The sequence below is a fragment of the Myotis brandtii genome, unplaced genomic scaffold (genome assembly GCF_000412655.1).
Source record: "Myotis brandtii unplaced genomic scaffold, ASM41265v1 scaffold313, whole genome shotgun sequence".
Lineage (NCBI taxonomy): Eukaryota > Metazoa > Chordata > Mammalia > Chiroptera > Vespertilionidae > Myotis > Myotis brandtii.
In genome coordinates this window covers 2,125,944-2,143,657 of record NW_005361994.1, presented here as the reverse complement: position 1 = coordinate 2,143,657, position 17,714 = coordinate 2,125,944, and the positions used below count along the sequence as shown (strand labels likewise).

At 43.9% G+C, this 17,714-nt stretch overlaps 1 protein-coding gene across 1 annotated transcript in view; it reads right to left on the bottom strand.

The window, feature by feature from the left end:
* Positions 1-17,714, bottom strand: part of LOC102258829 (cadherin-8) — a 187,224-nt gene that overhangs the window by 166,755 nt on the left and 2,755 nt on the right. Inside the window, exon 2 of the mRNA XM_014542798.1 lies at positions 5,813-6,263. Within this exon, the coding sequence (XP_014398284.1) occupies positions 5,813-6,064 (252 nt within the window). The 5' untranslated portion in view covers positions 6,065-6,263. The remainder of the gene's footprint in view (positions 1-5,812; positions 6,264-17,714) is intronic.

Genomic DNA, 17,714 nt, shown 5'->3' with positions numbered 1-17,714 from the left:
GAATGGGACAGGGAAGGCTCTTTTGAATATGGTTTTCAGCTTCTTCTTTTTTTCTCCTTTATTTTATTTATTTTTGTTTTATTTTTTTCATTTTCAAATAAATTTTTTATTGTTGATAATACTACAGATATTTCCCATTCCCCCCTCCTCCCAGCCCCTATCCATCCACCCCCAGGTCTTCACCACCCTATTGCCCGTATCCATGGTCTATGCATAATCCTATGTAATAAAAGGCTAATATGCAAATCGGCCAAACAGTGGATCGACCAGTCACTATGATGCACACTGACCACCAGGTGGCAGGTGCTCAATGCAGGAGCTGCCCCCTGGTGGTCAGTGCGCTCCCAAAGGGAGAGTGCTGCTCAGTCAGAAGCCGGGCTCACGGCTGGCGATTGCAGCAGTAGTGGTGGAAGCCTCTCCCGCCTCCACAGCAGCACTAAGGATGTCTGACTGCCGGCTTAGGCCCAGGGAATGGACCTAAGCCGGCAGTCAGACATCCCCCAAGGGCTCCAAGATTGCAAGAGGGCGCAGGCAGGGCTGAGGGACCCCTCCAAGTGCATGTATTTCGTGTACCGGGCCTCTAGTAAGTAGTTCTTTGGTTTATCTCTTCTCCTTCCCTCAACCCCACATTGAGGTATGTCAGTCTGTTACATGCCTCCCTGTTTCGGGTCTTATTTTGTTGGTCAATTCATTTTGTTCATTAGATTCCAATTAAAAAATGGGCTGAAGACCCGAATAGACATTTCTCCAAGGAGGACATACAAATGTCCTGGAGATACATGAAAAAATGCTCAAAGTCACTATTCTTCAGAAAAATGCAAATTAAAATCACAATGAGATATCACATCACACCTGTCAGAAAGGCCATCATCAAAAAATCAACAAAGAACAAGTGCTGGTGAGGATGTGGAGAAAAGGGAACATTAATTCACTGCTGGTGGGAATGCAGATTGGTGCAACCACTATGGAAAACAATATGGAGTTTCCTCAAAAATTAAAAATGGTACTTTCCTTGGACACAGTGATCCCACTTCTTGGAATATATCCTAACAACCCCAAAACACCAATCTGAAAGAATATATGTACCCCTATGTTCATAGCAGCATTATTTACAACTAGAGGCCCAGTGCACGACTTCGTGCACAGGTGGGGTCCCTCGGCCTGGCTGGCGATCGGGGCTCATCAGGACCGTGGGAGGTTGGCTGGGGGCAGGGGCTGTGGGAGGTTGGTTAGCAGGGATAGGGGCCATGGGAGGTTGGCTGTGGGAGCGCACTGACTATTGGGGGGCAGCTCCTGTGTTAAGCATCTGCCCCCTGATGGTCAGTGCGCATCATAATGACTGGTTGACCGGTTGTTCGGTTGCTTAGGCGCTTATATATACACTAGGGGCCCAGTGCATGAATTCATGTACCTTGAAAGGAACTGTGGGCTGCAAGTCTGCAGTAGATAGCCCAAGTGCCATCAGTAGGAGAATGGATAAGAAAGCTGTCAGGCATTTACACTATGGAATACTATGCAGCTATAAAAAAGAGGGACCTCTTATGCTTTGGCACCGCATGGATAGGCCTGGAAAATATTATGCTCAGTGAAACAAGCCAAACTGAGAAAGACAAATATCACATGATCTCACTTATTTGTGGAATCAACTTCATTTTAATTCAACAGGAAATATATGGGCTTACATTGCTTCTGACGCAGGGGATCCTCAGTAGTCCCACCCTGTCCCTGTGACATTGCATAAACCTTTCTGTCCAACTAGGGCACCTAACTTCCCACCCCACCCCACCAGGCTAACTGGTGTCACCCTTCAGTACACACCTAAAAATCCCTTCACCTAAGTCACCTAGAAGGGCTCTTATTTGGGCTCCCAGAGTCTTGGGCTTACTTAGCGCTGTCATTGTCAATTTGTCCACCACTCCAACCACACACACACACACACACACACACACACACTTGTATAATTAATGCAATCATCAATACAATAATTAATTACTTGTAGGCACTATGCATACATTTTTTTATTTATTCTTATATGCTCTTATTTATCCAGTTTGGATAACTCTTTTTTAAAAATATATTTTTATTGATCTCAGAAAGGAAGGGAGAGGAAGGGAGAGGGAGAAACATCAATGATGAGAGAGAATCACTGATCAGCTGCCTCCTACACGTCCCCTACTGGGGATGGAGCCTGCAACCTGGGCATGTGCCCTTGACTGAAATGGAACCTGGGACCCTTCAGTCTGCAGGCCAACACTCTATCCACTGAGCCAAACCGGCGGCCAAGTTGGATAACTCTTGAAGAATTTTAGTAATTTTCCCTAAAGTTAAGAGCCAGAAAGTGGCCAAGCCAATATTCAAATCTCTGGAGAGTGCATCTCTAAGGCCAACCTCTATCTCTGCATCCAGCTGCCTACTGATACAGTAAATGTAAACAATGGTGGTGTAAGGCAAACATGTCAAGCTCAAAGTCTAACATGGGCCAAATAAACGAGGCATGCCGCCCATGGGCCATGAGTTTGACATGCTTGGTGTAAGGGGATCGGTGGAGAATCAATCACTCCAACACCGCTCTGCCCTTGAGCTTGAACTCCGTCAGCCAGGCCCAAGGCCCTCACCATGGTGACTGGCAGGAGGGTCTTTCAAAGAGCAGGTGTGCTGAGGAGTAACGAAGGCTCCTCAGCCAGCTCCTGGGGAGAGGCTCGGCAATGCAGTGGTTTGGGGTGGGATGGGGAACAGTGTGCACAGAGATAAAATGCCACAAAGCCCCAGTGGGCGTCCTGACACGGATCATCCCCACACTCAGCCTGCCTTGTAATCAGGAGTGGTCCCCTGATGTGTATTTTTGGCTTTTCTACAATCCCAGATCCTTAAAGGCTAAACTGGAATAATTCAGGAGCAATTCCCCTTAAAGGAGAAATAGGTATGATTGGCAATGTTTGTGGAAACGTTCTTCAGAAAACAGATTTAACTCTGAATTTGCAATTGTTTGGGAAGTGGCCGGGGAAGGGAGCAGGACAAGTTAATTAATAGAAACAGTCATCAAGACGCAGGAGCATGTCAGCTCATTCAAAGTCCTGGGGGTTCGTTAGCCACATTTCTGTCACTCAAAGAAACATGAATTTCTTGAGTGTTACTGAGTCACAAAGGTGCCGAATGCCTCTATTACCTTATTTCAAGAAAGGAGGTGGGATTAGTCATCAGATTCTATGAGTCCAAAACAAAATCCAATATAATTACTTTTTCTATTCAGACCAAAGTGGAAAGTTCTCTGGCAGGGCATGTTTGTTTATTTATATTATACAAGATGCCATCAATGTGATACACCTCCATGAAGAGTTAACTATTAGAAACAGGCAGGCAATATCTATCAATGATGCAGGTATGAAATGACCCAGAATTTCACATGATACGAAACGACTTGCGGTGCAGCTGGCTAAAGCAGTTCTAAATAACCAGAAAGTAAGAATGTAAGGAGTCTGCATCTATGTTTAATTTGTTATTATTTTTAGAGAGAGAAGAAGGGAGAGGGAGAAAGAAACATCGATGTGAGAGTGAAACATCAATCTGCTGCCTCCTGCACGCCCCCTACTGGGGATGGAGCCAGCAACCCAGGCATGTGCCCTGACTTAGAATGGAACAGGCAACCATTAGGTGCATGGACAGTGCCCAATCAACTGAGCCACACAGGCCAGGGCTATGCTCAATAACTCTTAAGTTCAAATTACAGTTTAAACATGTGGCAGCTAGTTACTAAGGCAGCCGTGGGCAAACTACGGCCCGCGGGCTGGATCCGGCCCGTTTGAAATGAATAAAACTAAAAAAAAAAAAAGACCGTACCCTTTTATGTAATGATGTTTACTTTGAATTTATATTAGTTCACACAAACACTCCATCCATGCTTTTGTACCGGCCCTCCGGTCCAGTTTAAGAACCCATTGTGGCCCTCGAGTCAAAAAGTTTGCCCACCCCTGTACTAAGGTATAACAGAATAGGGTGGGTAAAATCATGGCCCTGGGGATCTCCAACCGGATTCAAACTCAGATCACTCACTAGCTCTGTGATCTTGGTTTGCTTTATTAATCCATCTAGGTCTCAGGTCCTGCACTTACAAAAAAAACCACCCAAAACCTGGTTCTGGTCAAGAAGCCCATATTCAAAACCCACTGGGAAGAAGTGTTTCGGAACTCAGAATTGTTCACATTTAGAAGCATGTTAAGATGTAAAAACTGTACAGTAAGTAACACCCTCAGCAGGGTCTGGGGCGCACCCTGTTATCAAACACATTAACATTTCTGCTGGGAAATGCATGAACAGGCACAGTAATGGGATGCATTATGACTCTAAATGGCTCCTAGTCAGTTCTGCTACCTGAGTTTATACCAAGCATGCAAAAACAAAATCTTTTAGAGATTTTTGCCTTATGGACTTTTGAAAGAAAGGTATACACGTGTACACATACACATAGAGCGAGGGGGGAAGGAATTACTGTTAGAATAGTATTATGGCCACAGGGTGCTTTTCTAAGAGCACTCAACACTGGTATAGAAAACACCCAATACTGGCCAGAAGCTGAGGTCCTGGAAGGCAGGGATCACTGCTTTGCTCATTGATTTCCTCGCCCCCCCACCCTTGGATATGCCTAAAAGAGCGCTGGCCACATAGAGAGGGCTCAGTAAATAGTCTTTGGATGATTCGAAGCTCCTCATCCAGGCTTCCTCTGTCCAGGTGGAACTATAGGAAATGAGACAACAATCCCTGGAGAGGCTCGCTTCGCTTTGCCAGGCAGAAGCAGGAAAGCCAGCAGAAGTTCCCAGAGGCACAGAGAGTTAACTTTACGTTTCAAAGATCCACCTTTACTTCCCTTCCTGTTTTTTTTCCTTGCAAACCTTGCATTTGGGAAACAAGTAACATTGGCATGATTCACTTCCGAATCTGACTTATCAGGGAAGTCAGCCATTGCCAGGCTCATAACTGGAATTCTACCTACGATGATGATGTGTGTGAAAATTAACAGGAGCTTATGAACGGTTCTGAGGAATAAACATGGTTAGTCTTCAGCAACCCCTGTGTGACCATGGAGAGCAGGCAGCCCTGATCCGCACGAGAAACACTTGTCTAACCTGCCAACAACAGCACAAATGTACACCCCGTCTAACACGTGCAGGCACGCACGCCACAATATTCCAATTTTGCTTCTATACGTTTCATCCCATCTGACGATGAATGAACCAGGTTCTATTGCCAAGTTTACTGAATCACAGTACGTACGGAGCACCGTTCAGCATCCATGCGAGGAGTTTCCCTTTCTGAATCCTAGGTTAATGATTGACACAAATAACAAACAAAAGGAAAAAACTCTACCTGAAACTGGAGAAACATGGCCTCAAAATAAAATGAAACAAACAAACAAAAAAAACCCCAACATTTTAGGAATCAAGGCGACATACATTCAAACTGAGCAAAACAGGCACTGGAAGTTAGAGGTTTGCCGTACAGACACCTTGTATGAAACGAGAAAGACAATCTTATGTGTGTGTGTGTGTGTGTGTGTATTGCACAAAGGCTACTGTATCTATGGTGGGATGGAAGGCGTGGGAGAGAAGAACTTTCCCCAGAAGAGCAGCATGTCTACATTTATAACTGTTGCCAGGAGATCATCCCTATTCCCAAAGAAACCAGGACGTGAACTAACTAACCATCGGGCAGAAAGTACTCACAGTGAAGTGTGTCAGCAACCGTGACACGTCTGCCCTTAAGATCTAAAGACAAGGAACCGACCGTGAACTTGGGAATCTTAAAAAACGAAGCTTACCCGGCCAACAAGAATCGGTTCCGGTCCAGAAAACTCCTCCAGGACAAACATTTGATTCCAAACCCAGCCTCGTTTGGAGCGGTTCAAGATCCGCTGTTCCTCACTCAGCCTGTTTAGTTCCAAACGGGATCCACTCGTCAGAACTTGAGATGGAGTCGTCGGAGCCGTGTCCACGCAGGCGGGGAGAGTAATCCATAATATTATTAATGGAGTCCAGAGATCCAAGAGCGCTTCCGAGAGCCGTTCTGGCATGGTCCCACCGGTTAAGCAGATGAGCACGAAAATGAGACAATTACTCGTTTCGCCTCGGGTCCGCAGCCATCCAATTCATCATGCAGGGCGGAGCGTTTACTCACGGGGCCGCCACGTGTTCACAGCACAGCAGGCAGACACCATCTAAACAGGGTTTCTAAGACCAACATCCGTTGGCTTGCCTTTTCATTGAAATTTCCTGCAAAAAGCAAAAAGGGAGGAAGACAGAGACAAGTCCACTGAGACAGGGTTTCCAACAAAATCACTGCTTTCAAACAGAATCAGGTGAATGAGCCACACCAGGCATTTCCTAAAACTCTCAAGTTAAGAAAGTCGATCTGAGGAATGGAAGCAAGTGGGCTAACAGGTCCTTTCATTTTTTTAAGCTTTATTTCGTTTTAGTGTTCATATTTTCTCTGGGTTACTTAGAAAAAACTGCTTCACAGACAGTAATAGAAATTTGCTTTTCCTTTGCTTCCTTTCTTCCTTCCGCCCTCCCTCCTTTCCACTCTCTTTTCTTAAATTTTTTTTAAAAAATTTTCTAATGCAACCTGGGGCGCATGCTAATGAAGCCATCTTATGTTCTTATGGAGGTTGCAAACCTTTATTTTTTCTTTCTTCCTTCTTCTCCTCTGCCTTTCCCTCTTTTTCTCTTTCTGTCTTTCTTTCTTTTCCAGTTTAAAGGTGGGTTCTAGTTCATTTTATGCTGAACTAAGTGCGGAAACTAGCCTTCAAGAGTGGTTGTTTTTTTTTTTTAAATTTATGAATGAGAATGGGAAGGGAAATTTCCCCAATTTTTACTGTCTTAGCTGCCACAACCCATCAGAAGGGACCGTCTCGTTGGGGCACAGAATGCAATTCTCCACCAGGATGCTAATAACCACGGAATAAAATTAGCATGGTCCCACAGAGAAAGCCGGCATGTCCAGCGCGTATGCGGTAATCAGGGCAGTGCCAGGACTCCCGTTCTGAATGCACAGTTAAACAGGAGATTTCAATTATGAAAAGCTCCTTGGGGAGTAGGATATGGTAAAAATACAATTTTCAGTGGAGGAGATTCAGAAACGGATGGGCGAAAAAAAATCCCCATTACCTCAGGTGTCAAATGCATTTTTTTGCTTACCTTTAGCGTGGCAAAACGTATTTCTCCCCTCTCAAAAAAAAAATATATATATACATTTTTTTAAAGAAATAATGCTCACTGCAGATCCCAGACAGGAGCCTTGCTGAATTCAATTAAGTGGGAAAATGATTTCTCAGGATGCCACTGGGAACAATTCCGTAGGCAACCCTTCAACCTCTAGGTGCCTGGTTCTATTCTGCCTCAGAATGGAAAAGCAAGAAAGTGGTTGCCATGAGCTGGGCTGGCTGTGGGCTGGGTGAGGCCAGCTGCCAGGAGCAGACCCAGCTTCTGCTGCCCACGCAGGCAGCATCTGATCTCACACGACAGCCAGTGGCATCGCCCTGCCTGTCACATGTTGCCAGGGCTCAGCTCTGTCCCTAGGACTCTGTACCTCAAACGCGGCTCCACCCCCAGAGGTGAACACAGGGGCCACTGCAAGCAGCAGCTGTTTTGGAAACTGAGGAAAAGCTTGCAATAGGGAACCGACTCAGAGCAATGTGCACCACCTTCCTTAGAGCTGCAGCTCTCAGGGACACTCAGCCCCCCTTGAACTTTATTTTTAAATATATTTTAAAATATATTTTTAGTGATTTTTTAATATATTTTTAAAATGTATTTTTATTGATTTCAGAGAGAGGAAGGGAAAGGGAGAGAGAGAAATAGAAACATCATTGATGAGAGAGAATCATTGATCTGCTGCCTCCTGCACGCCCCCTACTGGGGATGAAGCCCACAACCGGGCCATGTGCCCTGACAGGGAATCGAACTGTGACCTCCTGGTTCATAGGTCGACGCTCACCCACTGGCGAGTTCAGGGAGGACACAATAATGGTACCTACCCAGAGGATGAAAAGATTACCATCCTTGTGAAACTATTAGGAACAGCTGGAACGGACCATTATTTTAAAAATTGTGCCAAATACTCTGCAAGTGTACTCTGGCATCTTCTGTGTTAATGATGCTGAGACAGGGACATGTCATCCCATTGAAACTCAGGACAGACGCTTCTTTGATGGAGACCATCAAGCAGCACTCAGGATGACCTGTGACACGACCAGTGTGCTGCCTGAACTCGCCAGGCTCAGGGAACAATAGTCATCGGCCCTGGAGCAATTTCATAGGATGGCATGGCTTCATTAGTCTGAATGAAAGGATTAATACGTAAATGCAGAGCCCCGAATACTACCCATGAACACAGTACCTTACAGTCAGAGTAAGCTCACTAGGCTTTGTACTGTTTTGTTCAAAACTGAGGCACAGAAGACTTGCCCAAAGAATAGCTCCGATAAGAAGCAGGTCACTATTTCAATCTAGGTAATTGAACTGCAAAATTCTCTTTCCTACCGCAGCCCCTTCCTTCTCTCATTATATAAATATCTGATGACCATATACTGAATGTCCAATACTGGGAATGGAAAGGCAAATAGGTCAGAGAGCTTATCTTCAGGGACCGAAGAGTCTAAAGGGTAAAGACTAAGAGATAAATACAACATCTAGGGCAGTGATGGCGAACCTATGACACGCGTGTCAGAGGTGACACGCAAACTCATTTTTTTGGTTGATTTTTCTTTGCTAAATGGCATTTAAATATATAAAATAAATATCAAAAACATAAGTCTTTGTTTTACTATGGTTGCAAATATCAAAACATTTCTATATGTGACACGGCACCAGAGTTAAGTTAGGGTTTTTCAAAATGCCGACATGCCGAGCTCAAAAGGTTCACCATCACTGATCTAGGGCAACATAATCTGAGAACAGTTAGGGGAAGAGAGTGATGAGTATGCCACTCATCTTGGCAGCATCACAGAAGGCTTCCTGGGGGCAGGGTCCTCTACATGTTGAGAAGTGACTTCCCAACTGGGGAGGGGTAGATGTGAAAGGACATTTAAGTCAAGCCATGGGCAGTCCAGACTACTGACTAGTTCCGGAGCTCTGAATGAGCCAGCACCTAGGGTAGTGTCCAAATGATGACTCACTAGCTCATCCAGTCCATGATCATGGCATCTTCTCCCTACCCACCAAGGTCATCCTAGTCACAGCTGCTACGGAGTACATGTCTGTAGGGTCCCTTCTTCTCTGCCAGTTCTCTGTGACGAGAAAGGCATGTTTTTTGGTGTGTGTTTTTTTTTAATATTTTTACAGAGAGGAAGGGAGAGGAAGAGAGAGTAAAAAACATTGATCAGCTGCCTCCTGCACACTCCCTACTGGGGATGTGCCTGCAACCAAGGTGCATGCCCTTGACTGGAATCTCTGGGACCCTGTCCACAGGCCGATGCTCTATCCACTGAGCCAAACCGATTAGGTTGAGAAAGGCATGTTTGATTTCTCCTAAGCTTTGAGAATAAAAATACATACCCTCCCACAGAGCGGGAGTGGGAGACAGATGAGTGCTATTCCAATGCAGCCCCTCCTTTTTCAGAGAAAGGGGGAGTGACTTGGCCAACACCCACAGTGGGTGGTAGAGCCCTGGCGGAGCTCCAGGAAGAAATCAGCCCAGCTCTGCAGAAACCCTTCTTCTTCTCTGTTGTTCACTCCCACTACCCCCCTGTGCGCGCTTCTAGACCTGAAACACTCCTACACCCCTCCTCCAGTGCTGCCACATTCTTGAATCACTTGTACCATTACTTTAACTTCTATTAAAACGCTTTCAGTTTTTAAAGTATTTACTTAAAGCCCACCCAGCCTGGCTCACTGGTTGAGGTTCGACCTATGAACCAGGAGGTCACGGTTCAATTCTTGGTGAGGGCACATGCCCGGGTTGAGGGCTCAATACCCAGTAAGAGGCGTGCAGGAGGCAGCTGATTGGTGATTCTCATTATTGATGTTTCTATCTCTCATTCCCCCTCCCTTCCTCTCTGAAATCAATACAAATATTTTAAAATTGACTTAAAAATGGAAAGCCAATATTATTTTCTACAAAATAATTAAAGTGAACACTTAGAAAACATTTGGTGAGTATCCCCTCATCAAGACGGACTAAACACACTCATGCACACACACTTTACTAATATGTGTGGATATGGTAAGTCATCAACACAGACTATACACAAATACATATCTACACACGTTAGATGTAACACACATGTATGTATTTATACCTACTCTTCAAAATAGCCCTAGTATTAGTGTGACTTTATTATCATTCCCATTTTAGAGAAAAGCAGACTGAAGCACAGAGAAATTGCTATGTAAAGCAATATTTTCTTTTCCCTGAACTAGATAATGTCAAAGTCTCAGTCGTCTCTCTCTTTGCTAAAAGGGAAGCAGTTAGAGGCCAGGGTGTGCTGTTCAATAAGTAACAAGTAGCTCTGGGAAAGGAAACTAGGAGAATGTCTGACGTCTGAGTTCCATGCTACCAATATCTCCGCCATCACCAAAGTCAAGCTTCGCAGGACCGTTCACCAGCTCTAGGGAAGTTCCTCAACTTTTTAGCAATCAGCTCTGAGGCGTCCAGTAAGAGCTGCCCCAGGACACCATTGTGGGGGTGCATCTCAAACTTCAATCTACATCCAAGCACCTGTAACTCCAGCTAACATGCAGATTCTGAGCCGGTGAATTGAGGGCGGGGCCTGCGATTCTGCACTTCCAACCATCTCTCCTGGGATGCAGATGCTACCATCTGGGATTTGAGGACCACCATCTGCAAAGCCAGGGTTTCTCGAGAATAAGACAGCTCCCCATTCAGACCACCTCCTTGAGATGCATTGAAGGCATCCCTGGTGATGTGGGAAATGCACTTCCTGCTCAGTGTCATTTGAAGCCGTGCCCATAACCTACTATCACTCATTATACGGGACCACACACATATATCAGAAACCCTGCACTGAAGTATATGAATACACAGGGGTTTGTATGATGTCATAATATCCCTCCCCCACTTTATATCAGCATTGGGAGTGACACGGGAATCCTGTCCCCCTGGCTGGTGTGTCCATATACACATGCATTTTTTTCTTTTTTAAAATGTATTTTCATTGATTGCAGAGACAAAGAGAGAGGGAGAGGGAGATAGAATCATTGGTCAGCTGCCTCCTACACACACCCTACTGGGGATGGAGCCCAAAACCCAGGCATGTGCCCTGACTGGAAATTGAACCATGATCTCCTGGTTCATAGGTGGATGCTTAACCACTGAGCTACACCAGCCAGGCTGCATATGCATTTTATAGGAGGTGGTGAGACTTGGCCTTCCCTTCAGTGAAGTCACTTGGAGAGAAATTGAATTCTCCGGTGACAATGAGAGCCACACTGTTTATATGCTTGCACCTCTGCCACAGGCAGGGCTAATAGTATCCTCTCTGATGATGAGAAAAAAGTTGTGTAAGAATTCTTGAGATGCCACTGAATGTTATGGCACTGTTATCAGAATTAATAAACATTCTGAATAGCAACTGCTACACCAGCTGCTGAACTCTATGCAAGGATGAAGACATCGTGCAAGGTTGTAAAGCTTGAGTAAAAAAAAAAATCAATTTATTTTTAGATTTTCTAACCACAATATGTATGTCTGGCCAAGCAAGCCACTTTATTATAATGCTGCTACATTGATTTACACCCAGAGAGTGAGATGAAGAGATTTCACAGTCTCTCTGGAATTCCTACAAATAAAAAAGGGTTTGGAATTCCCCCATAAGAAGATAGTTCTCCTCTTGGGTAAACTACCTGCAATAGTTCTAATGACAACCTGGATCTTGGTCTCCTGACCCCAACATCCGATCAAGGTGAACTTGGCCAGTCCTCAAATACGTTAAGTCATTACCCAGAAACATACTGCACCATCGATTTTGTAAACAGCCTAAAGTTCCAAACGCTGAGCCACACACCGAGAGGTGACGTCTACAATAAAAATGGGCTTTTACAGACACTTTAGGATTCAATCCAGCAGATGATTGTGGTTGACAGGAAATTATGCTTTTATGATCCACTGGGCTTAGTGGCCACAATATTTCATGGAGGCAAAAATGACACACAGGACCAGAGAGTTTCTATTAAAAATGTTTCTGACCTTGAATTTAGAGCCATTAGCAGGCTGTTTCAAAACAGGTAAATGCACACTGAATTCAAAGTGGTATTTCAGGAACGCGGGGGATGCGAGTCAGCGTGTGGCCCAGTGCACTTCACGCCAGGCGCTGGAGGACTGGAGCTGAACGGGGAGAAATGGTTTTGGGATCTTGGAGAGGAGTGTGATACATGCATGTGTCCAAATAGAAGTCATTCAAGAGAACCGCCTTCCCTAAAGCCTCCAGAATTCCCCAACCAGATTCCCTGGGCAGAATAGCATTCGCAATGTTTTCTGTACACACACATAAACATGTGTGTGTTTGTTTGCTTCTCTCTCCCCTCAGCCGCAACCTTTCTGATGATCTCTTCTTGGCATTAGACCATCTACTAGTACTTATCCAGCTGTGCCTATGCACCCAAAGGCATATCATTTGCCAAAATAATACCAGCCAAATCCACTTTGCTCTCTTATTGACATGCTCCTTTTTTTCTACCAGAAGCTTTAGTTTCTTTAAGTTCTCTAACGATTGGTTATTTTGGCACAAATAAATGAATGAATAAATAAATGCCTTCTCCTCTTTTTCCCAAGAAAGAGTCAGAGCTTCTCTGTCAGTTACAGACATTTCAGAATGGGGAGACGAGGTCTGTGACAAGGTCAAGGAGGTCAAAATAAGAGCCCCTTTTATAGAGTTACTAGAGGCTCAGTGCACAAATTCATGCACAGGCGGGGTCCGGCTGGCCTGCCCAATCAGGGCCGGGCCAGCCATGGGGAGGGGCCGCAGGCAGTTGGCCAGCCGGCCCACCCCCCCTCCCCTGGTTGAACTCCCGGTCAAGGGGACAATTTGCATATTAGGCTTTTATTATATAGGATAGAGCCAGGCCTTTATTTATAAAAACTTTCTTAAATGATAAAGTTAGTTAAGCTCTTGAAGGTAAGTCTGTGGTATTGGACTTGCTTAAAGCAAAGCTGCATGGAGATCATCTCAGAAAGATGAGTGGAGGCCCTGGCTGGGTAGCTCAGTTGGTTAGAGCATCGTCCCGATACACCAAGGTTGTGGGTTCAATTCCCACTAAGGACACATACAAGAATCAAGAATCAACCAATGAATGCATAAATAAGGGGAACAAGAGATCTCTCTCTCTCTCTCTCTCTCTCTCCCCCTTCCCTTTCTCTCTCTAAAAATCAATCAATAAGTAAAAAAGATGAGTGGAAGTTTGACACTCACTAAAGATAGGTAGTGCCAGGAAGCCATTTCTCAAGTCTCATTTAAATCCCTCCTTCTTCATTTAAAGGCCACATCCTTTGCTGTCTCTGTATCACTTGTTCACAATGCACTAGTTGGTGATGGAATGCATGAAAACAATCTGTACTGGCCATTTGTTGGAGGAGGTCATGGAGAGAACGTGACCACCAGTGGACCCTTCAGCTGGACTGGGGCAGTCGGAGGAGGCTTTTTACCCCTCCTGGTCCTTGGAATGTAAGTTCTGCCCACTGTTCCTCCACTAGGAGCTACTTCAAGATGGGGACAATTTGCATATTAGCCTTTTATTATATAGGATTACATAGGATGTGGCAAAAGAGGCTTTGCAGGTGTAGTTAAGTTGAGGATCTTCAGATGGGGAGAGTATCCTGGATTATCCAGGTGGGACCAATATAATCACAAGAGTTCTTATAAGACGGTGGTTCTCAACCTTGGCTGCACATTAGAATCACCTGGGAGTCTTTTTAAAATCCTGATTTCTGGGCCTCATCCTCCGGAAATTCTGTTTCTTTGTTATGGGCTGGGGCCACAACATTAGTAACAAAGAAACAGAATTTCCGGAGGATGAGGCCCAGAAATCAGGATTTTAAAAAGATTCCCAGGTGATTCTAATGTGCAGCCAAGGTTGAGAACCACTGAAACTTTTTATTTTTTTATTTTATTTTACTTTATTGATTTTTTACAGAGAGGAAGGGAGAGGGATAGAGAGTCAGAAACATCGATGAGAGTGAAACATCGATCAGCTGCCTCCTGCACACCGCCCACTGGAGATATGCCTGCAACCAAGGTACATGCCCTTGACTGGAATCAGACCTGGGACCCTTGGTCCACAGGCCGACGCTATATCCACTGAGCCAAACCAGTCAGGGCTAGAACCACTGAAACTTTTAAGATTCTCTCAGGAGGGTGCGGAGAGGAACTTGTCTGTGGTTGCCCAAGTCAAGCCTCCTATGTAAGTTCCCTTGATTATTAAAGTACCGCCTACCAATGTGGAATAGTTGGCCCCTTTCTTCAGTCTCTCCTTGCCCTCGAATTTCACCTGGAGAACTGCCAAGGTTGCAAGCCAGCAAGCCAACAAAACCCTTTAAATCCCAGCCACCAGTAGGAATCGATCTTATGCTTACCATCTTTATAACACAGATGAACCGTGGGGAGCTCCAAGGCACAGTGGTTAAGAACATTGACGCTGGAGTAATCTGAATCATAGTTCTATCATTCATAATGTAAATGGCAAATTAATTTCAAAATGTGGCAGACAAGGAAACTGATGCTCTGTGTTTAATAATACCTAACTGGGAGGATTACAGAAAAAAAATTATACAAGAGAAGATATGTAAAACTCTTTGTCAATGTAGCAATAATAGTTTTTATGGAATGCTTCATGTGCTTCACAACGAAGTTTAACTGATTTTATGAAATTACTTTATTTCAATTTCTTGCTGTGTACATCACTGAGGGAAACTGCAGTGCTCTGTGTAGAAGGTAATAAATAAAATAACCTTTTTTTCCAACCTTTGATTTTAAAATAAATGGCCTGGACCCAGTTGGATATAAATAAAACGGCATTTCATAAGTAGCTTTCCCTACCTGCAGCTAACATACAATTAATGCCTCCAAGTAGCTTTATTAGGCCTCTAAAGGGTTGCAGTTTTACCCACCCACCCCCACTCAACCCAGTCTCCCTTTGCAATAGATGCCATGGCATTGGCCAGTGGTTCTCAACCTTCTGGCCCTTTAAATACAGTTCCTCATGTTGTGACCCAACCATAAAATTATTTTCGTTGCTATTTCATAACTGTAATGTTGCTACTGTTATGAATCGTCATGTAAATATCTGATATGCAGGATGGTCTTAGGCGACCCCTGTGAAAGGGTCGTTCGACCGCCAAAGGGGTCGCGACCCACAGGTTGAGAACCGCTGGCATTGGCTATCATTATTTTCTCCTGAGAGGTTCCAGTGCAAGAAATGCACTTCCACATCAGAGAAGATTCCCTTTCAGCCGAGTTGTAACCACTCATTAGAAAACATGAGCCGGTACTTTCCTTCTACAAGAAAAATTCCTCTGCATTTCACAGTCATCTATAAGTTCCTGAGATGGGGGCAAGCAGGGAGTCCCTGGTAACGCAAAGAGGAGGCCAAAGTGATACCTAAACCCTTCTCACTAGGGAGCTCAGTGAAGCTAATGCCAGTTAGAGATCTGGTTCAGACAGTGTCTGCTTCCAAAAATACTCAACAAACTTCCGCTGTGCATGTTAAGGAATGTTAGCACCACTGAGGATAGAAACTAGAAGCTCTCCCTTCTTGCTTATGAAAGGTGGAAATGGTTAAAATCAGTTCCATCACACAACCAGGCGCACGGAGTCTGCAATACTGAGACGGAAAAGCAGCCGAGTGTAAGAAGTCAAGATCCTGCCAATGAGATTATGCTGCGTGGTAGCCACCTTACAAGTGCACTTTCCTGTCATTCTCTCATGTCTCAGACTTCATAGCTTAAATGCCACCCCCGGACGCTGTTCCCGTGAACTACGGACACAGATGATGGGGTAGACAGTCGGATAGAGAGCAAGCAATCATTTAACAGAAATAGCATCGAGATGTCACAGGGAATGTATAGTTCATGAAAATTAACTAAATTGCTAGATTCTAGAAAGGGTAGACTAGCTCCAGCTACCAAATGTTAGTGAAACTCAAAGACAAGTATGCTTTGCTACAATAAAAACATATAAAACTTTTTTCATATTCATGAGCCATCCTCATTTTGAAGATGGGCCTATTTGGATGCAGTAAAGTTGAATTCTGTTTGTCAGGCTGAAATGGCAATACACTAGTAGAGAATGGCGTGTGCCCTTGTAATTGTTATATCAAATTTTGGAGATGAGGTTGCATATACGAGAAAGAAAGCATTCCCTTGTGATATTTATATCATTCCCCATCTACATATTTTGTTATTCATGTCACATCAGAAATCAAATAATCATATTTTATGCATTAATCTACCTAGAAAGAAACAATGCCTGGAAAATATTGCTCTTACTGCTAATGGAGCATGAATATACTTTGATGATATTCTCACTTAGTTATATGCATAGAAAGGATTAAAAAGATTCTGTTTTCTATTCCTTTACAAGATATTCAATTTGCTTAAAATATCAGTAAACACATCCACAAAAGCATCTTACAATGGAATACACACACACACACACACATATATATATTTTTTCCTATGTGTATATGTGAGAGCCAGGTACCCTGCTGATTAAAAGCAATATACAGGAGCACAGAGTAACTGTCTTCTAAGACACTCAGACTTGTTCACGAGGGGAATATAAACTGTTTCATTTAAATTAAAAAATATATTATAGAGAGAAGGAGATGAGCAAGTTTTTCTTGGTGATTTTTTATACTTTCCCAGGAGAGAAAGGTACCCACACTGAGTAACACATGTAACACTTCCATAACCAGAGCATTTTTCCCCAATAAAATATAACTTTGCATCACATGCAGTTTAATAGCATGCTTGATGCAAGTCTAGTTTTGGAGGCATTCTCCGTTTTCACAAAGCTGACTTATGTCACTTTTATATCCCATAGCATTTACAAATGATTTCAAAGGGGGAAAAAATACGCTTTGTGCAACGTGAATAAAACTGATTTCAAAAGAGAGAGAGAGAGACTCTAAAAATAAACTCAGGGCAATTTATGAAACTTGTGTAGAGAAAACGGAGGTAGACCACCACAATATTCGACTTTGGATATGACTGTGTCCTGCCCTGCCTTTTATTGAGAAGGCACCGTCTTCGCTCATTGTTAATGCATCAAATAAATGTTTACTGAGCACTAACTCTGTGCTAAGCCCTCGTCCAACCATCATTCTAACGTCTGCAGTTGTCTTTGGCAGTAAAGGTCAGGAAGGCTAGAAGATTCTAAATAAAACTGTTATTCTTTTACAATGCTTTTCCAAAGAGACACCTGGAAATCACAACTCTGTACTTCTACCTACTAATACAACTTTAAAAAAGACTTATAAAAGCAAGAAGGGGGTGGTGATATTTACATAAGGAATAGCACTTGTAGATAGGAACAGGATACTGTATTGGTCCTGGTGATTTGTCATGAAGTGGCGATGGAGATTCAGTTCATGGTAACGTAGGGGAGACACAGCTACCTTGCATCTCTTGAACTTCTTTTTCTGACCTTTTGAAGTTGCCAGGTTCACCTCGTTTTCTGCTCACGGTTACACCTGAAGCGGATTCCGAGGCAG